This window comes from Mirounga leonina, unplaced genomic scaffold (genome assembly GCF_011800145.1).
Source record: "Mirounga leonina isolate KUSES-001 unplaced genomic scaffold, KU_Mleo_1.0 Mir_173, whole genome shotgun sequence".
NCBI classification, from domain to species: Eukaryota; Metazoa; Chordata; class Mammalia; order Carnivora; family Phocidae; genus Mirounga; species Mirounga leonina.
In genome coordinates this window covers 56,182,770-56,208,342 of record NW_023270447.1, presented here as the reverse complement: position 1 = coordinate 56,208,342, position 25,573 = coordinate 56,182,770, and the positions used below count along the sequence as shown (strand labels likewise).

General features: G+C 48.9%; 1 protein-coding gene across 2 annotated transcripts in view; it reads right to left on the bottom strand.

Moving 5' to 3' along the window:
• BEND5 (BEN domain containing 5) overlaps positions 1–25,573 on the bottom strand; it is a 237,321-nt gene that overhangs the window by 196,098 nt on the left and 15,650 nt on the right. Inside the window, exons 3-5 of one of the 2 annotated variants that reach the window (XM_035018601.1) lie at positions 23,141–23,525; positions 7,634–7,782; positions 1,365–1,578 (exon numbers count right to left, since the gene is read on the bottom strand). In XM_035018601.1, coding sequence (XP_034874492.1) covers positions 1,365–1,578; positions 7,634–7,782; positions 23,141–23,525 — 748 coding nt within the window. The remainder of the gene's footprint in view (positions 1–1,364; positions 1,579–7,633; positions 7,783–23,140; positions 23,526–25,573) is intronic. The other variant, XM_035018600.1, reaches the window with a different exon arrangement.

Here is a 25,573-nt window from a genome sequence, read left to right as displayed (position 1 = left end):
CCAGGACCCGTGCCAGGCACCAAGGACGTGGAGGTGAATCAGAGAAGGTCAGACTTGTGCCTGGGGCAGACGTGCGGTAGAGGATTTTAGAGCACAACATGACAATGGGGGGCCAGCCAGTCACTCACTGGAAGGCCTCTGGGACCTGCTGAGTCACCTTCCAACAAGTATAATGGAGTCAGAGGTCGGTCACCTATCCAGCAGGGCAGGACGGCATCCCCAGGAAGGGCTCTTTCTCAGGGCGACCTCCCAACTCAGGACCACCATTTCAGAGAGCAAGCAGACTAAAGGTTAAAATAAGCGGCTTCCTAAATCAATTAGTCATGAGTCAGCCAGGCAAGGAGGGCAGCTGCGCTAGAGCAAAACAAGCCTCACACCAGAGTCAGGGTGCCATGGGCCTGACCCTCAGCTTGAGCACTGAACCTCGCTGAGCCCTGCTACCTTGACCTCCAAAACATAGCCTAAATCTGGCCATATTTCCCCACTCCCACTGCTCTAACCTTAGTCCAGGGCATCATCATCTCCATCTGAGGCCACGGCATGAGTGTCCTAACTGATCTCCCATTTGGTCACTCCACGATCAGCAGACCCCACTGCCCTTCTCCTGTGAGTACAGTAGATTCAAGCTGTTTCATGTGGTCTTCACGGCCCTCAAGACCCACTCTTGCCCACCTCCCTGACCTCACTCTCCCCTCACTCATGACTCTGTGCCCGTCTGGAGCTTCCTCATCCCTTGAGCATGCCGGCCTTGGCACCTGTTTATTCTGCCTGTTGTACCACCCCTCAGACCTCCACGGGGCTGCCTCATCCACCTCCAGTCCCCAGCCTCTTCAAGCAGGCCTGCTCCAACCACTGTGGCTAACCAGCCCTCTTTGTCCTGCCATAGCATGTGATGATGCTTCACCACCTTCATCGGTACCTGAAATTATCTGACGTATTTGTTGTCTGCCCTAGAACCTGGCATGGGGCCTGCTCAAAATGTACATGTGGATGGAGTCTACTTTCTTCATTGAAACATGGCGGCTGGACACTTAGAGGCCAGCGGTCAGGAGCACTGCTTCTGAGGCCCAAGGCAGTGACCCTCTTCCCCAGGAATCCTTCCTTGATTTTCCAGCTAGGGGTCTGCTCCCCTCCTGAGACCTCCCTCTCTCACGCTAGCGACCCGAACTGTACTTGCGTCCACAGCTCGCCTCCCTGTTAAATGTGAGCTCTTCTGGGACAAGGTCCATACCGCTCTTAGGTGCCGCGCCCAGCCCGGGGCCTGGCATGGAGAGGCTTCAGTGTTTGCTGACCTGTGTCTGGTACCTTCCTGACAGAGTACAGGACAGCACCTCAGTCGTGGCGTCTGTGCTGCAGTGACCTACCTCTGACAATGCTTAGTTTGTGAGGCGAGAGGGGTGGCTTAGGGACCGCATCTTTCTTTTTTTTTGTGGCAACTCCTGTGACGCTTCTGTTCTTCAGAACATCTGTTCCCCAAATCATGACTGCCAAGTTCTTTGTGTACTTGGAATCTCCTTGGGTTACTTGTAGCTGGTGCCATTTCTCCTCATCAACCCAAATCCCGCTTCCCAGATGGACCTGAAAGGGATAAGAACACAAGCACCTGTGTTGTCGGACAGGCTGGCGTTGGAAACTTTTCTTGTCCTTTTTTTTTTTTAAAGATTTTATTTATTTATTTGAGAGAGAGAAAGAAACAGCATGACAAGGGAGAGGGTCAGAGGGAGAAGCAGGCTCCCCGCTGAGCAAGGAGCCTGATGCGGGACTCGATCCAGGGACTCTGGGATCATGACCTGAGCCGAAGGCAGTCGCTTAACCAACTGAGCCACCCAGGCGCCCCTTTTCTTGTCCTTTAAAAGACATTGCTGCACAACTACAAGGGACTCATTCCATAAATACTACATTAACTTTGTTTAAGGGAAATAACGCTTATTTACAAAATACCTATGATGCACCAGGCCTTATTTGAGCACTTTATATCCACTATCTCAAATCTCCATGGCAACCCTGGAAGGAAGGTGTTGAGACACTATTTTCACCTCAGATGGAAAAACTGGGTTGAGAAAGGTGCAGCCAGTTGCCAAAAGTCACTCAACTATTAAGTTGTAGGGCTGGGATTCTAAGCTGTACTCATGTTATAACAAGGCCGCTCGGAGCCTGACCAAATCTCAGGACCACATACATTCAACTTCTCTCTCTGTTACACGTTAGACAGACTTCTCTCCCTTTCACGTGAGCATGCTGGGACACACATCCTGGCACAGTGCTTCTCCACAGTGGCACATACGGGGGTCCTCTGGGGCCGTAAAAATCACTTGTGCCTTGGCCCCATTCCCAGGGATTTGGATTTATTACTCTCGGTGGAGCCTAGGGACCAGGATCATTGAAAGTTCCCTAAGTCATTCCGGCATACAGCTAAGTCTGAAAACCACCGCCCGCTGGAGCAGGGCAGGCGGCGGCCAGGCTCTGCCATCAACTGGAGTGTGTTTGTGCAAGTCCCTTCCCACCCCTGGCCTCAGTTTCCCGTGAACTGAACTGGGAAAGGGGTATTTCATCTCTGTGTTCCTTCTGGCTCAGAACACGTATAGTTTTCACAAATCAAACAGAACCACGGCGTCCTCAGTCTGATTCTGATGGCACACATAATGGAACATGATCTAATGCTCCCTACAGGGAAGTACTCTGAAAGCTTCAGGGCAGAGTCAGTAAATGTAAAGGACTCAGATGGATCTAGCAATGAACTGCAGGTGTTCCAACTGTTTCTCTTTCTGGCTCTTTTAACAACTCAAACACCATTTGCTGATATTATCATTAAAAAATAGAGTTTTGACTTTGACACTGCCATTTATGCTGTATTTCTAACGAGTTTATGGAGGGTGGAAATGGCCTCTGTGGGGAAGGAGGGGAGGCAGCTGCTAATAAGCTAAACTTCCTCAGGGTAATGAGAGGGCTCTGCCTAAAGTCCTTGTCTTCAGCAAGACCTGTAGGTCATCCACATCATGTGGTCAGGGGACCTCTCGGGAGAGGTCCTGGTCTGAGAGACCGTGCACACATCCGAACTGATGGCAGACTGGCCAGAACCACTGTTCAAAGATGACTGAAGATCTTTCTACTGAAGCCTGGTTTGGAAAAGAAGGTGGGCATACACAGACGGGAAGACAGGTCAGTCAGCAACACTGCTTCCTTCACCAGTTACTGACGTTTTCCATTCATTAAAAAACAAAAACAAAAACAAAACAACCCAGCAACACAGCCCACCCATGAATGCCAGTAAGTAACAATCTTCCTGGCCTCATCTGCCTCTGCTTCCCTTTGCTCACAAGATCATTCAGATCTTTGCAGGCCTGCTATCAGATAACCAGATCCACCTGGTCTTCCTGTGCCGCAAACCTCAGGACTACAAATGTACTCATATGGCTCAGGAAGATAAGCCATGCTGGAAGCGAGATGCCTGGGGCCAGCTGGGCAATATGGATCCAAGGTCAAGTCCGTTCTTTCCTCCGCAGTCTGAACTGCGGGTGGGCAGTCCAAGTGCCAGATCAGGCATGTGGGGGACTAGTTTCCTGCTGCTCCCTGCTGGGCCCCAAGTTACCTCCCTAGGTGGCACTCTGAAGCTACCCTCACAAGCTTCCTGATGTAGGGGAAAAACAAGGAATCTGAATTAGATTAAACTCAGAATCAGAAAACCTTTGAGATGGAAGACAGCTTTCTGTTTTTCAAAGATCTCTGCTCTTTTCTACCCTGGGCCTTGCTTTCCTATAATCTTTTATTATTCTTAAAAGAGAGATGACAGTCATTTTAGCCAATGTTCTACTAGATAAGGGGGACACTAATATTTTTTGAGTACCAGATTGTACCCTCAATTTATTTAATCCTCATAATGACCTTAAGAGATGGAAATAGGTTAGAAGTTATTATTCCTACTTTACAGACATGAATAGAGATTCAGAAGGACAAAATTACCTTTCCTAAGACATACTAGCAGTAAATTTGGGGATAAAGATTCAAACCCAAATTTGTGTGACTGGCAGAGCCCGTGTTCCCCAGGCCTTCCTGCCCCTGCCAGTGTCACAGTGGTGACAATGTGGTGGAAACACAGCCTATCTATTGCACCGATATTCTACCGGGCTTCTTTTTGAGCTTTCCTCTGCCCTGGTCCAGACGCTTCCCTTGCTGGCCCCCACCGCAGGTCACTACTGCAGACAGGGAAGCCAGAAGAAGCCACAGGCTGGCCTTCCCATCTCCAGTCCCTGCTCCCTCCAACCCCTCCCCCCCACAACCACTACCAGATCAGTGTCCCTAAAACATGGCTTTCCTTCTTTGACTAGCTGACTTCCAGTCTTTCAACTCTGTGTTTCTATGTGAACCCTCGGGAATCTTGAATGGCTCCCTGTTTACTATCACATGTACCCAATCTCCTCAGTCAGCTTTAGAGGCCCTCTAGAATCCTCTTTCCAGTCAACCTCCTAGCCTTTATTTCCCTGCTATGGCCATCAAGATGAAGCTCCCAAACTCCTTCCCCTCCTTCTGCTTTCAGTGTCTGGTAACATAAAGATGGTGCTGGAGGCTCCAGCTCCGGGTGTGAATCTTCACCCTGCTACCTACTAGCTGGGAATCTTGGGCTAGCCACTTTACCTCTCTGAGCATCACTTTCCTCGGGTGGAGAAGAGGCAGAACAACCAAATTCACAGAGCTGTTCTGAGGATTATATGACATTACATGAATCAGATGTCGGGAGGACAACACACATTCTCCGCCCCCCTCCCGTCTCCCCCACCCCCAGCCGTGTCTCTGCTCAGGCCTTTCCCCTGTCCAGGAATGAATGCCTTCTCCTATGTCTTCTTTAAGCCTGCTCATCTTTCAAGCCCCAGTCCCAAATCCAGGAAACCCTCTTTAACTGCTCCAGGACTAAGTTCTATCCCCTCTGAATTTCTAGCCTACTGAGAGCCTTCACCACCTGATTTAGCCCTTCACGGTACATCTCCATGGGGATGGGGTGAGGCTTTGCCTCTTCTGTCCCCTTCATACTGATCAGGACTAGTCTGAACACAAAGCAGTAAGAAACTGATGGGCATATTTAATATGTTCTAGTACAGTCTTTCAGTTCTGGTGAGCTGTTCCTTAGAGAAGAGAATATTTTCTGACATGCACTTGAGTACAAGGCCAACTTTACAGCACAGAAGGAAATGGCTCTGGGTAAGACCAATCACAGGTATGTGCTGGGACAAGGGCTCTTCAGGTTAGCAAAGCTCAGGGTCACCTGGAGCGATGCCCAACTTTCAGAGATACAGCAGAATAGACTGGAAAAAACACTGGCCTGGGAACCAGGAGACTTGGCTTGCACTTCCTACCTGCCTGTCTCTAATCTATTCTATAATTACAGAGGAATCCCTTCTCTGGATGTGTTTCCCCATCTATTCCATGTATAAATTAGACTATTTAAACTTTAATGGTCTTTACAGCTTTGTGCTTCAATGAGTTTTTGAAATAAAACATCTTAGACAAAGAAAAGCAATGAACTTTATCAAAATCAAAGTAACTTTTGTGGTAAGCCCTATTCACATAAACCAGAGTTCGCTATTTGACCAAAATGTTAGCCTTATGTGTCAAGGGAGGTTATTAAAAATATGGCAACTTCTAGGATGAGACTTGATCAAAAAATGGCTTTGTGAAATGTTTTATAGGACAAAACTAGTTTCCTACCAGGAAATGGATCCCATTCTAATGCTCTAGGCTTTGCAGAGATTAAGGCTTTTGTTCATGCAGGCAGAGGAAAGAAAGGGTCAGAAACGCTAGCAGAGCCAAGAACAATGAGGATGCAGGCAACGCTGCTCTGAGAAGCTGCCATCCATTTCTAGTCTGTCCGCTTCCTCTCCTCTCCCTTCATAAATTTCTCTGCTGAACTACCAATTAGTTGCAAACAAGTCAGGTTAGTTTTATAGCAACATGTTGGCAATAACCAATGAAAAAACAAAATTGGCAATTTTAAGATTTGTTGTGCAACTCCTGTAAAAACATTAGATGAGGTTTGAGAGACCCATTTTCTGGAAATGGAAAAATGATACCTTTGCAAAAGCGGCCCCCATAATGCTCAGAAACTATCTGTCAGTCTTCAAAGGAAGAGAGAAATAGATTTCTCTTGGAAGCTATCTTAAGAAACAGTCTCTAGTCACTCTACAGTGTGGTCATCACTAAAAAGAAATCAACAAACACAGAATAGTCCTTTCTTTTATCTCCAGTTGAGGAAGATTCACCCAACTTAGATACACAGTTGGAGTCATTAAAGGCCTATGGATAGCAATAATCCATCCCACCTCATGAAGATGGAGACCCTGATGCCCAGAAAAGGAAAGGACTCATCCAAGCAAGGTCGCACAGAAAGCACAGAGAGCAAGCTCTGCTTCGCATTCAGGCTCCGGGCTGCCTAAATCCACCCGGTCATGCCACCTGTCCCCTGCAAAGCGGACTTTTAAAGCCTGTGGGCTGGAGCAAGTCAGACAGAATGGGCTGATGACCTGGCGCATCAGTTCTGCCTCTGCGGGGGAGGCAGCGCTCAGTGGGAGATGGAAGAGCAGCCTATCCAAGACAGCCCTCAAGACTCACACATTTCATTTCCTCAGCTGACAGTATTTGCTTTTTTGCCTCAATCTGGCCAGTTGCAGGGATGTATCTGGATGAACCCAAATAAGACAACCTTTTCTTTCTCATCAGCCCACTGGGGAAACAATACTGGATAAGAAAGCACAAGGCAAGAAAAACAGACTGACACAGATGATTCTTTGGGAGGAATGAGAGGTGGTATCTGTAATGTATGCCATGGTGGCAGAAACAGAACACTAAAACTGAATTTGACCAGTGCCTACACAAAGGGCTCTAATATACTTCTTCCAAGATGAATCCATTTGGATTTTAGAAGGATGTCCGAACAGTTATCTCTCTGCCCTGCTGCTCTATCACATGACTTTAAGACTTTCCAAGGCTATTCCATTATTTTTCACCACTGTACCAATGCAACTACTAATAGTGCTTAAGTTTTCTTTCATGACTTTTTTCCAAGGGTCTTACAAGAAAATCCGAGGAGTTATATGTCGTCCTAGGACTGTGGGCTAACCACTGCGGAATACAGAGCTTGGAAACAGCTTTGGGACATCCTAGGAGCATGTCTCATTTACCAACTTATCCTCAGCATCTAGCATAGGGCTTAGAACACTTAGATACTTCGTAAATAGTGAAATGTATACACACTGAATTATCTGTCAATCAGACATTTCATATCTTGTACACCTTACAAATTTTTTATATCTGGTTTTATAGGAGGATAGGACAAGTTTCATCAAACTACCGTATTTTTAAAAACTTTCTCACTACTAAGCTATTTTATGTCAGTTTCGTTTTACAGTTGCTTTGGCCCAGTATTTAAGAAAAAGGTGTGTGTGTGGGGGGGTAGGGAGAGAAAAAGAACAAGTCCCAGAACAGCTCCTCTAGTTACAACACACGAATTGGACATAGTTACTCAGGCCCAGGGCCAGGAGGCCAACCGGCCAAGCTGTGGCTCTGGAAGCTCCCACCGTACTCTCCATCGTTACTCTAGCTAACAAACACTTGCAGGGAATGGATAGTGAGCTTGAAACACTACCTTGCCATTGTCTAGGATATACTTGTCCATGACAGGTGCAGGAGCGGGGTAATAGGACGACGTATTTGCTTCCTCACTGAAAGTGCTCCGTAACTCCGGCTCGGGCTCGAGACATTCTGACTTTACTTTTTCCAAGTCAATGGCGGGACCTAGGCAGTTAAGAAAAGAGATCTGTCTAGAACTCCAAGGAAAATAAAAGGCAAATATTTTTAACTATGCATCTATCAGCACATAGTGGCACAAAATAAATATGCTGGCTTATTTTGTCCATTGGAGTACACTTAAACCCAGGCTGGAAAATAATATGAGATATGAACGTCACAAGGGAAAAGGAAGAAAACTGGAAGACAAGAATGAACTCGACTCTAAGTAGGAATGAGAAGCAGTCTTTGAGGGTGTCGTTGTCTGTCTGGAAATGCAGGGGACTCAACTGCCTGCTCAGAAGAGGGGTCCTGGTAAGACCCCGGTGGAGAAAGAGGTGGCCATCACTGTAATATGCAAATTGCGTATCTGCAAAAAGCCCACCTCTGCAGCCTCCAGGGGAGCAGGCCACAGCCAAAGAACGGAGGTTAGGGAAGCACTGGGGAGAAATCCAAAGGCCTCCCTCTCCCTAAGACCTAGTAAGTAGCTAGACAGGAGCATTTCAACCAAGAAATTAAAATACAATACAGATTAAGCTTCTGATTGCCTGATCTAGCAGCTACGCTGATTTTTATTTTAATGCAATCAACACAAATTACGCACAGTTTAAACAGTGAAAGGAAGCTGGATGAATGGTGGAGGTTTCTAAGGGGAATATTTTTTTCTCCATTAGCGTTTAAAAATGATGGGCTATTTTTTAAATCACCTATTGTGTCTTGATTACCAAAGGGCAGAGAAACAGAATGAAAATGAGTAAATAAGGCTAAATGACTGGATTAATTTTTGCAGGAGAGCAACTCCAAAGGCCAACGGAGAGCCTGGCACCCTGGAAATGCTCCCTCCTCAAACCTTTCGGGGGTCGTCCGGGCTCAGGGCTTTAGCTACTGCTTTCGCGGGTCCCCGGAGCCATGCCTATACCCTAAGTAACCGATGAATATCATGGTCCAACTTTCCCTTATCCTAACCGTGTGGATCTCTTGGTACAGAGCTCTTTATATACCAAAGCCCTAACGAGCTAGTTGCAATTCTATGTTCAACTGCCACATCCTAGACTTTGGCTGGTGGTAGAGATGGTATTGGTGATTTTGTTACTAAAATTCCTCATGACACAGCTTCCCAGAACAAGACTATCATTCCTGAATTGCTGCCATCTGCAAGACAGAATCTCGGCAGTCTCCAAGGACGTAAGCAGGAGCCCTGCACAAAGCAGAAGGCAAAATGGCTGGGGAGCAGAATGGTGCTGATGGAAAAGCATGGCTCATCTTGGGACATAAGTTTCGGTGCCGTGCCTGGCTCTGCTGTGTTTTAATTGCATGACCACAGGGGAGTGAACTGTAGATGCAGAAGTTGGCAGAGGGAAGGGCAGACAGCATCATGATTGTTCGGATGGCATCTCCTATACTGTGTGATCTATTCAAGGGCTGGGCTCTTCTCTTTGTCCCCAGCACCTGGCACCGAGTAGGTGTTCTCTGAAAGTTTGCTAAATGAGTAAAAGAATGACAACAATAAATGAAGAATTCTGCAGTTTCAGAAGCAGATGCCAAAGTTTCTCCTCTCTCTGTGTGAGATCTCAGGTTGAATTTCTGAGATACAAACTCAAGTGGAGCATTTGATCTTTTCTTAGATCAGGGAAGAGGTAATTACTTCAGTTTCCCCTAAAGGGCATGGCCCAGTTGGCATCTGAAGTCTCTTCCTGCTCTGACATTCAGCAACAGGAAAAAGGGCTGGGCTGAGAGGATGAGATCCCTGTTGCCACTGGCTCACAGGTCCTCTTTGGCAAGATTGTGTCCTTTCTCTAAAGCCTCTTTTTCCTTCTATGAGAAGATGCTGGATAAGAGAAGGACTCCAGTTCAGCTCTGACTTCAGTCCGGTTCTCTCCCATCCATCTCCACCATGGCTGCCAAAGAGATCTCCTTAAGACCGTGTTCTTCCTTGCTTAGTACTCTCCTTCCTAATTACGCTCAAAATGAGGTCATACATTGCAGCCTCCTTAAGGCCCAGAACAACCAGCCCCCTCTCTACCCCTGGTGCTCACTTCTTGCTCTCCCCTGATACTCCCCTCTGCCCAGGGCCCCCTGATGCTGTGCTGGCCCAGGCCTCTATGCCTTTGGATGTGCTCCTGCCTCCGCCTTGCATAATACCACCTCATCTGCATGCCAAGGATGGAGCTTAGGTGTCTCCTCTGTGAGGCTTTGCCCTGATCACTACCAGGTGTGTGTGTGTGTGGGGGGGGGTGGAATCCTCTATTTTGTAAATACTTCCAGCAAATTCTGTTTGCAATCATCTGCCAATCTGTCTGTTGTCCACATTAGACTGTGAAGCTCTTTGGGGGTAAAACTTTACTCTCTTTGCAGTCTTGGCACCCAGAACAGGAGGGGAGAGAGTTGTGGGGGAGGAGGGGACTTAAACAGGCTGGGGCAAAGGTCCTGAAACAAAGCCCTGCTGCTGAGTTGAGGTGTTTGGGGGTGCAGGCTGGGGTGGGTGGGAGCTGTTCTTAGACTTTTGTGACCTTCCTGGCAGCCCGTGAAGTAGAAATTAGGGCTGTCAAACAGAAATCGGAAACAGCTAGGCAGAACAGATGATTCTGAGGGCTACAGAGGAACATATAAGGGACATCAGGAGTGAGGATTGAAGGCCATCAGGAGTGAGGGCTGAGCGTCACTTCTTGGGCTCCAGCCCCTGCTGCTCCCTCCCCCACGCAGTCAGACTCCACACCGAAGTGCCAGCCTGGCCCTCTCCATACAAACACCTTTCTTCCAGCTGCCCAGGCTGGAAGGAACGTGCTTGTGCCCTTCCTGCTGTCTGGTCACTCTGCCCCACAGATGTCCACCCAGCCAAACTCCACCAGGCACTCAAGGCCTGATTCCAATGCCACCTCCTCCATGAGGCTGCTCTATCCCTTCAAAAGGAGGTGGTCATTCTCTCCACCCCTTGGCTTAGAATCTGGAAGCAGAGAATGGAATTTAAATTCTGGATTTGCCACTTACAGTTTAGGGTAAGCTGTAAGCTGTAAGCTCTGCCCCCCAGCCCGTGGACCCCTCACCCCCACAAGAATCAGAGGCACTCAACTGTGTCTATGCCTGTCTCCCCCACTAGATTGTGAGGCCTGAGGGCAGGCAGGGGCTGTGTCTTTTTATTTCAGAGACCAGGGCTCAGCACAGTGAGTGCCTGGTTCACATTCTACCCTCAATAGGTAATTTCCACATTAATAATTCCTTAACCTTTCTGACCCTGTTGCCTCACCTGAAGGAAGGAGCCACACCAGAGACGTGGCAAGACCGAAGATTCCGTGAGTTGCCCAGAGATGTGAAATGAGCACTCCAGAGTGTGGCACAGAGCGGGCCCTGAGGCCACACTGCGCCCCTGCACCACCCCTCCCTCACACACACATTATCCCTGGCCGCTCTCTTAGTCCACCACTGACTTCGGTGGCTTCGGTGCAGGCAGAGCAGGTCCTGGCACCCCGCGGCACCCCCATGAGCCCTGGGCTCGTGCTGGTCTCCTCGGGGACTACTGTATTGGGATCTTCTGGCTTTCAAGGCAAACTGCTTCCTGCCATTCTCCCTCAGCACCGTTCAACACCCAGAAGCTGCTCTCTGCGACCCCCCCTTCTTCATCTGGCTCCTCAGCCTCAGCAAGGAGGGCAGCCCAGCCAAAGGCGCGTCTTGGGAGGGGTTCCTCAGGGGACCTGAGTGTGAATTGCAGCTGCATGACCTTAGACTAGTCACCTCATCTCTCTGTGCCTCGGCTTTTCCTACCTGCAAAGTGGGGGTTCCCCGTAGCCACCATGCAGGCTGATGACCTGAAGTGCCCAGCATGGAGGCAGGCACAAAACAGAGGCTCAGGAAGCGGCACATGGACGAAGGAAGGACTCCAGCGGTAAAACGGGGTGTTCAGTATTACAGAATCCAAAAGAAAAGGAATAAAAAAGCATGTGATTTCTTTGGGGGAAGGAGAGGTAGGGCCTCTAGTGCTTTTAATTTAAGGGAGGGGGGAGACAAACATTTCACTGCAAATTTTAGTCGGCTCTACTACCGATGTTGGCAATTTACATCTCATTACAACAAATGCCTCAGATTGCTGTTTTGCTTTTAAAAATTTCTGAGGCATTGTTCTCCTTCAAACACATGTGACCAAATTAGCCACAATAATAAGCACTCGCGCTAAGAGACAGCATTGTAAGATCTGGTGCAGATATTTTAAGTAACAAAGGAACTTTTTTTCCATGTTGTGGGAAGAGTAGGAATTAAAAAAAAAAAAAAAGGTCTTTTGATCCACTTCGGGTTTATTTTGGGGAAAATACACCTTCCATGGAGAGAAACCTCTCAGCTGGGTAAAGGAAGCTTTTAAAAAAGTATAAAAGGTAGTACTTGTCTTTTCATTCAGTCATTCAGAAACCCATTCAGCACACAATTGCTGCGGCATCCCAAGATCTAGGCCCCTTGAGGCACTGGGGGGGCCCCCTGAGAAAATACAGTTGTCCCAGTTCTGCAGAAGTGGAGACTTTCATGAGAAACTCCATTACTTTGCATACACATAGCTGTGATTTGATAGACAAGCACTGGATTTAGTTAGAAAACCTGGTATAAGAACAGGTTGTCATTTATTTTACCTCTCTAAGCCCCAGGGGCCTCTTCCATAAAATGGGAATCACGGCACAGAGTAAGGGGCTTAATAAATGTTTGTTGGCACAACGAATAAATGAAATTGTATCACTCTGTTTTTGTCTGGCTTACATTAGACTAATGCTGTTCTTCCTGAAAACCTTTCTAAAAAAAGTTAATGCCTGTGTGACTTCCAGGGGGTTCAGAAGTCATCCATGTCTTCAAAATACATGTCTATGTTTAAACACGAAATGCCATTTCTGATTTCTGCTGAAACAGAAAGGCTAATAATATGAGATTTTTTTTAAAAAGTACCAAATCATTCCATTCATTTCTGTCAGTGAATAGGAAGTTTCTCTGTTACAGGTATAACTCTAGTTTCTTCCTAAACGCAAAGTGAATCAAGTCAAAATTCTTACATACATTCAGAACCCCTAGTGTGGCACAGAGGCTCACTGGATTGGGTAGAAGAACGAGGATTCCACTGTTTACAAAGACCCGAGCACGGGAATAGCTAGGTAACAATGAAGGAGGTACACAAGAGCCTTAGAAAGAGGCAGGGGAGATAGCCCAGAGCCAGGCAGGCGGATCCCCCCTCTGTGGACCCCATCATTGTTTCTCAAAAGGCATCAGCCACTTTCACCTGCCATTGTCACTATGTGTCTGTTTCTTAGCCCCATTATGCTTCCAGGGAGGGTGGGGGACAAATCTGGTCTTATTTCTTTGGTGGGAATCTACTAAGCATCTACTAAGTGCCAGTCCTGGGCTAGATGGCTCTGAGTGGTTCACAGGCCAGCAGTGACAAAAGACAGGCAACAGATCCCTACCTTATGTGGTTGACAAGGGTCAGGATAAAGACTTGGGAACAAAAGCAAAGGAGGGGATGCTCCACCTGGAGGAGACCAGGAAGGCTTCAGAAGGATAGTCACACTTCTGTGCTGGGGTTTGGAGGAACGATGGGCAGGAGCTCACTGGGAGTGGAGGACGGGGGTGGGGAGTTACTCTCATACAGTGAAGGCACATGGCACATAATCAAGGCTCCATGACCGGCCAGGAAGTGGGCAGCATGATGATCTGCAAGGGTCTGGGGAGGGAGAGGTCACTACCAGCCTGGCAACCCTGGGAGTCTTCAGGGAAGAGGTGAGCTCTGGCTGGAGCACTGATGTGTGATGAGGTCTGGGGAAGGTGGAGGGGTGGTCAGGCAGGGGATGGGATCACAGTAAGCCGCGGCTCTTTGGGTTCTTCTCCCCCTCCTTCCCCATTTTCCCAATGCCTTCTATGAGCAAGGGCTGGAGTAGGCTTTGCTGGGCAGAGGCAGGACAAGCCGGTATCGCCGGAGGCACCAGATTGAGCAAGTCCTTGCAGCTCAGCTGGATGCCCCCCATTGTGGTGTGCCCGCCCCCCCACTCCCCACCTCGGGAGTCCAAAGCACAGGGTAGCAGAGCTGGGGTGGACCTGCGAGCGTCCCCTCCCCATGGGGCAGAAACCCAGCAGGGGGTGGCAGGAGCAGGTCCAGGGCCCCAGTCATGGGGGTCAGGGTATTTTCCCCACTTTGAGGAACTGTAGGTGCCCATTTCAAATGACATATTTGGTTCTCTCTGAGGTGAGCAACACCTACTGAATGTCCTCTGTTATATACCTTACACCAAAATCTCTCTCTCTTTTTTAAATCTTTGCAGTACTTTTCACCCTGATGTCAAGTACTTATTTGTTTCGCATCCCCTGGCTAGAGTGGAAACTCCAAGGGCAGCTGTGCTCTTGTTCACTGCGATCTCCCCAGCACCCAGTACAATGTCTCTGGCACACAGGTGACCCTACCTACTGTGGAGGCTGTTTTATGTATGACAAGCACCAGTCACTAAACATGTGTTAAATGAAAGAAGTAAATCCTCATGGAAGTCTTGCAAAACAGATCTTATCTCTGTAGAGGCTCAGAGAGGTAACGTGCCAAAAGTCACACAGGTGGTGAGGACTCAAATTCTGGGCTGTTAGACTCCAAAGCCTTGTTCCTTTCACTGCTCTACACCTCCTCAGCCAAGGGCAGGTTTCAGATTTCACAGTTCTGCTCACCCTGTGGGACTCTCAACTCATCTCTGACCTTGGGGGCTGGGGGTCCTTGAAGAACTCCACAGGAGGCAGTGGGGAGGAGGGGGCGTCCCCAGGACTCATCTCACCTCTGGCAGCTCTGAGCCTATCCTCTGCCAGCTGGTGGGCAGTCCAAACTGGGCTGCTTCTTCATCGGTGGTTCTTCCACTCCCCTCCCCACCCAACCATCTGGGCCCAGGGAGCATCCAAACGTCAGGAATGTGAGAACAGCATGAGTCCGCCCCACCACACATGCACTCCCTCCTAGCTACCTCTTCGCTATGCAGTCCAGCCAGAAACTACTTGAGAGAGCCAGCTTCTCTCATAACTCCAAATCTTTGTTCAGGCTGTCTTGCTGCCTGAGATACTGTTCACTTTCTCTGCATTTGGATAAACCTAACTAGTTCCTCACGTGGGGGCCTTCTCCAGCCACCTAGAGTACCCTGGCCCCAGTCACCTACGGAGCCTTCCTCTGTATCCCCTGCCAACGCCCCGAGAGCCCGGAACACAGCAAGGCTCACACTGTATTCCCCCTGTCGACTGCTGAGACCGAGAGTCTTTAAGGCAGTACCAGGGTCTTAGCTGTCTGATTTCCCTGGGCCCAGTGTAGGGCCTGGAACAAAGGAAGGGTCTAATAAATGCTCCTGCACAAAACTGTTTCCCTACTGTCAGTGCCATCCGATAATGGAATGGGCTGCCCTGGAAGGCAGTGAGTGAGCTTTCTGTCTCTAGAGGGATGGTACAAGAGGTTGGATGATCACTTGGCAAGGAGGCTACAGAAGGCTTCCTGTCCCATGTAGGAGGCTGCACCAAGTGAACTCTGGGACTCCCTATAGGACTAGGGACTGAGCTGGGACTCTAAGAATCACCTCCAACCAAACTCAGCTGCCTGGAACAGTAACAGAGGGTGTGGCCAGGCTCTGGGCCCTGCTGAACCTGCCAATCAGACTCATTCCATCCATTCATCTTAACCCTCTGTGGCTTCACGAGGATGAATCTGTCCAGATTCCACATGGCCTAGGCATGTCCTGTTCCCTCTCTGGTCCTCAGTTTTCCCATCTATAAGATGGGGGTGAAGGTTGGATTGGGTTCTTATTTAAAGAGATCATTTCTATAAAAACTCCAGGAATTTTCTGGTTGGCATCTTGAGATCATATAGGTTGGGAAGGCTAAGAAGAAATAGTAGGCTCTTAAATTAGGCAGGTAACATCCCATCCAATAACTCAAAGGTTAGGCAGTCCCAGAATCCACTGTAGCACATAAAGGAGGTTTAATCATGAAGGCAGGGGAGACACAGCCACTGCAGAAACACAGGGCTGGATGCCCGTGGGATCAGCCTGCCTGGTGTATGGAAAAGTGAGACAGGCCTCAATTTGAAACCTGGTTCCACCATCTCCTGGTTGGGTGGCCTCAGGAAAGATACTTCATCTCTCTGAGCCTGCTCTCTGGGCCTCAGCTGCTGACCTTTTCTACTGTGGAGGCTGTTTTATGTATGACAAGCACCTAGTGTCAGGCCCAAAGCAAGGTGTTCAGAGAGACCAGTCTTTGCCTGTGAGGAGCCCTCTCCCACCTCGATTTCCTCTGACGGGCAAATCTAGCAGAGAACAAGCCTGCCCCCTGGCTGCACCAAAGCCAATGACCATCAGGCAAAGCCTTGTCCTGGGGGAAAGTTCTGGCCCAGCAACTCCTACATGTTCTAAGCTACCCAAGCAGATTACAAAGGGACAGCCTGGAGTTGTCCTTCAGCCCTATCCCCGTTGCCCTAGAAAAATGAACTCCAGGGAGAAAGAGGAAGGAGGGTCCGGGACAGTCCTGCCACTCTGAAATCTGTTCTTAAAATCATCTAGGAGGAACTGTGGGTAACCTTTCCATCAGTGGTGCGAAAAGCCCTTCACAGTAGAAGATCACCCATATCTTTAAGAGAAATAATTCCAGTTCTCACCGCTACATCTTTTCCTGCCATCCGAGCTGAGGAGGCATGGGGCACAGTGGTTTTGGCCCCACTCCACCACTCACGGAGGCAGCTGGGAGCTCGGGGGCCTCCTGGGCCTCACCTCTGCAAACCCGGCCTGTGGCCCTCCCTCGGTGCCTGACTTCCGTGAGCGTTCCTGATGACTGGTGAGAATGGACTGAGGCTGCAGGAGACAGAAAAGCATCCAGAGGTTCACCGCAGGCACCAGAAGGAGAGCCCTGGCAAAGAGGAAACTGAGCCATAAAGAGCGACGGCTGAGGGACTGAGGGGGTCAAAAGGAGTGGTTGAGGACTGGGGATGGGAAGACAGAATTCTGTCCAGGAACAGTGGGTGGAGGGAGAATTACAGACCAGTAAACTGGAGCTCAAGGCCAGGCAAAGTTGTAAAATGGCCTATTTAAGAATGATTTCTGAGGACTTACCAGAGAGACATTAGGGGTTGACCAAAGATTAAAATATGCCAAGACAACCATACCTGTGTTCTGTGGCAGGACAATGAGAGTCTATGATATGCCAAGCATTGGACAAACATTACCCCACGTGCATCCTCAAATGATTCTACATCAGTATGCTGGGCCCACTGTGCACTTACTTCATGCCAGACCCTGATAGAGGTCTTCCCATGCATCTGCTCATTTACTCCTCATAAGAACTATAATGGTGGGTACTATCATCGACTCCGCTTTACAGATGAGGTAACTAAGGCCCAGAAAGTTAAGTAACTTGTTCAAGGTCACAAATTAGATCATGGGAAAGCCAGGGTTCAAAACCCCAGTACTTCCGACCTCAGGGCCCAGGCAGGCCCTTAATCACTACGTAGGCATGAAAGATACCCATCTTACAGAGGAAAAAACAGAGGCTGTGAAGGGCTCAATCATTTACTTGAAGTTGCACAGGTACTGACCCAGAGAGCTGAGGTTCAAACCCAAGTGATACCTGTTGCTGAAGCCCAGGCCGCCTCTGGCACAGGGGAAAGCCAGCAGAAGGTACTTGGCCGACATTAGCTGCCTTTTCAAAGGCACTGTCAGAGACCTGTGCTTAAAGAATCCAGCTCGGACCGCAAAGGATTTTAAAGATCAAAGCTGGTATTTTAACGGACCTTGGACAGAACACAAGGCGTGAGCCCAGAGAACAGAGGTGATAGAAACCGAGCTCTAAAGAGCCAAGACAGATTTGCAGACCACAATGGCCTTCCCCTTCAAAAATTTCAACCAATTTGAAATGTGATGATCTGGCCAACAGGGATGTGAGCTCTTCTTTTTGCTTCTCAAATGGGGATAATCATCCTTACCTGGCCTTGCGATAGGGCTATCACAATAGTCCAATGACATAAAAATGTCAAGGTGCTTTCAAACCCATCAAGTGTCATGCACGTGTGAATTACTGTTATTATGCTCACTATCTATGCCTCTTTTGGGTCAGGATTCATCATTTCTGCCTCCATTCCCTGACAAAGCACACCCCAAATCTAAAACCAGTATATGCCTCCCTCCTGCAGTGACAGCCCTGGTTTTGTTCTCCCTGGTGTCATGCTGTGTGCAGGTCTGTGCTCCCCACCGGATTGTGTGTGCATCTCGAAGGCAGCAATTACGTCCTCCTCCCCATACTCCTCACAGAGCCCTTGCCAGCTTTAGCTAGAGGAAAATCACTTGACTCACACCAAAATGAATTTAACTATCTAAGAGGCACTGGTGCTAACACTGAGGACAACATCTAAGCTTTTGTCTTTGACCTCTAAGGACAAGGAATGTAGCCTAGGAGAAAGCGAGAGGGACCCCGGAGTCTCTCTCGCACACCAAAGCTCCCCCTTGCAACTGGCTTTCTACAGTGTGCTTCCCGTGAAGCCCTTGGAATTCTGAGTCTGCCGAGCCTCAGTTTAATAAACACTGCTCTGGTGCTCTAGCTTGTGAATGTTTAAAAACGGGACCATCTTATTTGTTTCTATGTTCTTAGCACCCAACGCAGTCCTGGCACAAAGGATGTCCTCAGTGAATAATTGCTGAATGAATGAAAATAATGAACATAGGCACAGATAAATCTCTACTTTATCAGTTGGAATATCCGCATGTTTTTTGGATCCTCAGCATTTACTTCTTGGGAGAGGGTGGGCAAAAGAGGGCACAAAAGGAAAAAGAGACTGGCATTTACTAAACATAATATGTTTTATGCTCACAGGGCTTTATCCTTGCCATTTGCTTCCTCACTTAAGTTTGATGTTGTCACAGAGGCCCCGAGAGAAGAGACCCTCAGTGGGAGAGTGGGGCTCCTGTTCATCAGAGAGGGCTATTTACCATGCTCCGATCACAGAAAGGAAAGTTCTGTTTCACAGAGAAGATGTGCTTTGTGGGGAGTGGGAGTAGAGGAGTCACCTCCATATCCAGACAGTGAAATCCAAGGGTTAAAGAAGGCTGTGGAGGTGAGGGTCCAGAGAGAGGTGCACAGGACCAGGTGTCAGGAGACCCCCTGGGAATGGGCCTGTGACGCTGTCTGGGCTTGTCTCCTCATCAGCAGCACCAGTCCATTTCCTGGTAAGCTCTTTCACCTCTCCAGGACTCCATGCTCCAGAGAATCTTTCCTGTTAAATCCAGCTTGTATATATTTGTGGAATGAATGAAAGATGAATTAATAAGGGCATAAATGAAGAAGTGAGCCATCCAGGGACGTCTTGGAAACATCTTCTTATCCCATCTTGCTGCTGTCCTCTTTCCTTCGGCCCCTGACCTCCACCAGGAGCACCGTTACAACTCCTGGCTAATAGAGGGCCTGCTCACCACTCTGAGGTCCCCATTGGGCTCAAGGGGCCAGGCTCCTGTTCTCTGCCTATTCTCATCTACCACCTGCAGGACCCTAATGCCTGGGGGAGTCAGCAATGATTCTTCCAGGCAAGGAGCCTACCTTTTAAAACTGAGCATTGCCGACCTGTTGGCCTCTCTTGCCTCTGAATCTGCCTGTTATGGTGTAGATGATCCAGCACCCCAGCGGGACAAAGGCCATTGAGCTGGGTCCCCTGGCAAGGTGGACAGGAGAAAATATGCAAGGAAGGGCCTCTAAGAACAATGCTTGAGTCAGGCCCAGGGGGCCAAGGCTGGTACAGCTCAGGATGTGCTCTCAGAGGACACATGAAGCCAAGAAACAAAGAGAGTTTTAGTCATTTTCTGGTTCTTTGCCATGTTACCAGTTTCTAGATGTGTACAGATGAGGAGCTATTATAGCAGAGGATGTCTTCCCAGACTCATCAAGAGAGTTCCACCTTCAAAGGCTAGGCTAGACACCCCCTCCCTTTCCAGGGCTCATTACACTGCATTTCAACGATATGCTTACATATTTACCTCCATCACTACCCACACCCCAACTTCAACTTCCAATGTCTTAGTCTTCTTTGTATCTCTCCAGGCTCCTAGGCTCAGAAAGCACCTCGGCAATGTTAGCTAAGTTATATATATATATATATATATATATTATAAGTATACATATATAATATATATAGCCTTTTAACTTCTATAATAGAAGACCCTGACAGACAGAGAAGTTAGTTAACCTACCCAAGGTTATACAGCCAATTACTAGCTAGGGGAGACAGAGTTAAAAACCAAACTGGGCCCCTCCTTAGCCCTCCCACTAAATGGTGTGAAAAAGAAGCTGACGATAAGCGGGCAGCAACCAGAATGCCAGGTGCCATGCTATGAGGGGTATTATTATTTCCACTTTACAGATGAGAACACCAAGGGTCAGAGAGGTGCTCTCTGCCTCGATCGCTCCTCACTCTTCCCATCCACTCACTCATGCCTGAGTAACAAACCTTCACCCTCCAGGTTCCAGCTTAGGTGCCATTTCCTTCAGGAAGCCTTTCTTCCCCAGTCCCCCCAAATTGTGTGGGGGCCCCTCTTCTGCAGTCCCACAGCCCCCTGTGCTTTTGTCTTTCTGGTGACATTTATGCCCTGTGCTGTCACTAGTTGTGTCGGTGGCTGTCTCCTTCAGCAAACTTTGACCTCCTCAAGGGCAGAGGGCAAGGGCTCTATCTTAAACATATCAAACTCTCACCACCAGGCAAAATGCCTGGCACACAGCAGAACACCAGTGAATAACTGTGGAAGAAAAGACGGAAGGAAGGAAGGAAGCAAGGAAGAAAGGGAAGAAGGAAAGAAGGTTCCCAAAGCCAGAGTTGGGAAGTAGGGAAGTTGAATCCAGGTTTGGCTGGTTCCGAAGACTAGACTATAGCTGTGAAAACATACAAATTCCCCTCAGGGTAGAAACCCTTCTATTATATTCTTGTGGATTTGTCTTAGAACTTGGCACATTATCATTCTCCAATCAACAAGTGCTAATCCACGGACTAATTTAAGCTCTCACAGGTCAGGGACGGTTGAGTGTGGTGTTCCAGGATGCCCACGGCCCCTAGAGCACAGGGCACTGCACATGGTCGTGGGTGTTCCACACACACTTGTGGCCTGAGCTGACTTCTATTCAGCCCGTCCACTATGAAGACAATGGTGACTGATCAGGGAAGAGCCCACCACTGGTCCTCAGGCTGGCATTCAAGGCCTGTGGGGTAGGAGAGCCTGGAAAGTTCAAGACACTGAAACTATGGCTGAGGTCAAGTTAGTCTGTTTTAAGACTAAAGAGGCAAAATGCAGAGTGTCTTATTGCCCCAGAGATCTAGGAGTGGTTTCTGGAGTTTAAGCCCAGTTCATGATCACACAAAAGAGACAGTTTCCCTAGGAGTCAAAACAGTGGTGTGGAGAGTTTTTGTTGTTCGTGTGCTTTTTCCCCACAAGAAGTTTACAAAAGGTGTAGCATACAAGGTGCAGTGAAAATAAAAATTATTCCTCTGAAGACCAGGAAACACTTGTTCTTTCTGAAAATTCCAGTTCTCTCCCCGTCCCCCACCCCCACTCCAAGACCAACATAGCTTCTGTGAATTTTTGTGGTTAGGGCTTCTTTTTAAGATTTATATTTTGATGTAGAATTTTATTTATTTTTTTATTATTATTATTTTTTTTAGAAAGGGAACACAAGCAGGAGGAATGGGAGAGAGAAGCAGGCTTCCCGCCAAGCAGGGAGCCCGATGCGGGGCTCGATCCCAGGACCCTGGGATCATGACCTGAGCCGAAGGCAGACGCTTAACGACTGAGCCACCCAGGTGCCCCTTGATGTAGAATTTTAATAACTCTTTAGATTGCATACCACCTGTGACCCTTTACTGTCACTTCGCACCTCTACAGGCTATGACCTGGGAGAAGGGCCAAGGCAGAGGCCAAGTCGGAAAGTGGGGAAATTACCAGCCTAGATATCAGGGGACTTGGTCTGACATGACTTCTGCCTCTGCCTCCCCAGTGACTCTGGGTAAGTCCCAACCTCAGTTTCCTTCTCTGTGACAAAGGCATGGAAAGGCCTCTCAGCTGACTCCCTGAGCCATTCTGAAGATCTACCAAGACACTGCCTTTGGGACCCACTTTAAGAAATAAAAGGCACCTATGAATATAAGTGAGGTTGGGTAAGAGCACATTTATCTAAACATCAAAGCAGAATGAATGAGGCTTTACATAGAAATCTATTATCTGATAACACAAACCTTCCTTCTTGAGTGCAAAATTATATTTGATTCAAACTTCGGAAATAGAACTTGTGTTTCTAGACTAGATTGCTCCCATTTTTAAGCAAAAAACACTGGCATGGGGTTATTAATGATTGTCCTCTGGGGATGTGGAGGCTGTGAACTGCTGTTACACTGGTTTCCAGAATACGGACTGGCCTCTGCCTTTTACAATTCTGGATTCTTGTGTTCTGAGAGAGTGTTTCTCTCTTGTTCCCTCTGCTAGCCAGTCATTTCTCCCTGCTGTCAAGGCTGCTGCCTTTCAAATTCCCCGACTCCTGATTCTAAGCCACATTAGGTAAGAAAACCTAAAAACCTGGTTTGTTAATACCGCTCGCAGTGTTAAGAGCCTCTTCAGTTCCTCTACGGGCAAACCAAAGGAGTTTCCTACATCTTTATGTTAATCCTCCTAAGGTCATGTGCCTCTTGCTCAAAACTTTTTACTGTTTCTCATTCCCTCCCAAACAAGTCTGACACCCCAGCTGGCACGGGTTTTCAAGGTCTTTGGCCAACTGTCCTCAAACTACACGCGCAGTATCTCTTCTCAGCAGGCTCGGGGTGCTTTCCCACCCTCAGTGGCTGCTGTGCCTTGAGATACCCCCGCCCCTCAAGGCCTGCTTCAAGGCCCACCTCCTCTGGGGAGTCTCCCTCGGCTACAAACAACCTCTCCAAACTCTGAACTCTCCCATTTTATCCGCACCCCCCGGTGGCATTTATTGTTTCTGACTTAAAGTTATACACTTTTTAAGGACCATGTCTAGTTCTTTTCATGTTCCGGAAACTGCCTTGGAGAGGTTTCCTTCAACCCCTGGTACTGCCTCTTGCTGAATGAGTGCAGAAATGAGTGGTGGCCCTGGGGCTCTGCGCCACATTTCTCCATGTTCCCCACTGGGGTCTAGGGAGCTAAGGCCGCTGCACTCTGAAGCTCATATCAGCTTCGCTGTGGGAGGGGGGTGGCTCTACCTTGGGGTGACTGCCGAGCCAAGCCTCTGCCCTTCCCTAGTCTCGGGGGGCGCACTGGCCCATGTCTGCCCTGTGCCCTCCTGGGAGAAGAGCTGCACCAAGCCTCCCCCCCGCCGCGTGGAGAGGTAGGTGGCCTGCTGGGGCACTCACCACTGCCAAGCCTTAGGAGCAACACGTCCTGGAGCCTCCGGTTGAGGTCGCGGAGCTCCTTCATTTCCGACACGAGTGCCCCGTACTCCTTGAGCTTCTTGGCCTGCTGGACCAGCTGCCTCCGAGTCCGCTCCAGCTCCTGCTGGAGGTGGCGCATCTCCTCCTGCTGCTGCTGGTAGTTGCGCAGCAGCTCCTCGTACAGAGCCCGGGGCACGACGGCGTCCTCCAGACTGTCCATGTCCTCCGTGCCCGGCGAGGCCTCCACGAAGACCTCCTCTGGACACGTGCTGTGGCCCAGGCTCAGGCCGTTCTGCTTCTCCAGCCGGGCCACCACAGCCTCAATGCTCTTATGCGCCACTTCGCTCGGCTTCCGCCCCTCGGGTCTCTGTGTAGGACAACGAGAATCAGTTCAGGCAAGGGCAGCTGGGACTTTCTTGGACTGCGGCTCAATATTTCCCCAGACAATCCTAGAATCACAGAACCACAGAACATCAGTGCTTGGCGAAACCTGTGCGAACACTTAAGTCAAAGCCTTTCATTTTACAAATGGGGAACCGGAGATTCGGGGTGGGGAGGGGGTCTTGCCTAAGGTCACATGGTCAGTTGGTGGCAGAGCTAGGACTCTGGTTTCCCAGGCCGGTGCTTTTTCCATTCCATCGCTCTGCCTCCCGGGTGCATATTCTACCATGCCCACCCTCCCCAACTCCCCAGCCCCCACCCCACCCACAGGGCCTAGGCAGTGACTTGCTCACAGGGGGTGTTCAATGTATATTGGCAGAGAATCTGTGAGAAATCAGGCCAGGCCAAACCATCCCAGGGGAGTCAGCACTCAACTCTCTTCAACAACAAAAACATAAAAGGCAAAACACCCCAAGACAAAACAAAACACCCCCCCTTCCCCCCCGCCAAAACACAAAAACCAGAGTAACCTTTTCCTCAAGAATGCTTTCATTGGGAAGGACGCTAAGAACTCTAATCTGTTCTAATCTAGGGCCGGAGCCATGTCTTATTTCCTCTGCTTCTCCACTGCCTACTCAGAACTGGCACTTGGCAGGGGCTTGATAAATGTTTACTTAACTGAAAAGTTCAGAGAGTGCTGGCACTGGAAATTCCTTCAGTTTAACTCCCTCATTTGCCAGGTGAGGACACTGAGGCTCTGAGAGGGGAAGGACCGCGCCTGCGGTCACGTGGTGAGCCTGCAGACTAGCAGGTCAGGAACCTAGAGCCTGGCTTCCAGCACGAGGCCCCTCCCCCACATCAGCCAGCCTCCCCTAGGACTCTCGCCAAGTTGAAGCTCAGCAAGACAGTGGATATACAGAGCATAGTTCACTGAGAAGAAAATTATCCAGGACTATCTAGGGGCTGGGGTTCCAGCTGCCTGAGGAAATTTCAGCTCAAGAAGACAAAGCTTCCATTGAAGGGGGAGTGGGAGTTACAGGACCAACTGAATTCCTCACTCAAGGCAGGAGGGCCAGGAGCTCTCCTGATTGGGGCACTTGTGGGAGGTGCAGACAACTGAGGACAGCGGATTCCAGACAAATTAACCGCGTCAGGTCAAGCCTGCCTTAACCTCTCGATAAGTTTCTGGGTGTTTAGTGAAAAAAACAAAAACAACATGATTCTGAGATGGAGTTACATGACAAAAATCCTATCCTATCATTTTTATCCATCGGGATAAGGTGCTGCTAGTTTAGATGAACTTATCCGCTAAAATCGTACTGATCACGTGAGATCACTGCATCACTACACTCTGAGACCGCTAAGGGCAGTGAGCATGTCGGCCTAGTCTGTGACCCCAGGGACCAGCACAGGGCGAGGCCCATGGCACGGGTGCAATGAATGCCATCACCTGAACCTCGCTGCATCTTTTGGATTATGCCTTGGGGATGTCTTTGACCTTGTGTCCAATATCAGGCATGGTCAATGAAGAAGGCAGCCTTCTTTCTCTTCCCTTTCTTTGGGGTACTGATTGTACAGAAAAAAACATCTGGCTTGTTGAACAAGATATTCAGCGGGTTTACAAGTGAAGGCTGGAGGAGACCAACTGGGCAGCACATCAAAGGAAATGCAACTTCATGTAAAAGTTTTCTTCCAATCCAGGGTCCACAAACTCCTTTGTGTAAAGCTGGCACATTCTGCTTCCTATGGAGTGTACCCTTAGCTGTTTGGGGCAATCTGATAGTGACTGGCTCTGAACTGCTGCCCAAGAACGGCTGTTTCATATTCCTGGAGCTCAGAGCTGTAGGCCAGGGAGGAAAGCCAAAAGCACGTTGCTTTCCATTGCCTACATAGGGCAATCGGGCAGTGCGAGGTGGCGCAGCATGAGTCAGGGCTCCTGGAAAGCTCGCCAGCAAGGCAAAAGCATACTAGTTGTCCCAAGACTCTCCCAACCTGAACAAAAATCCCCAGAGGACATTTCTATGGGGAGAAGAG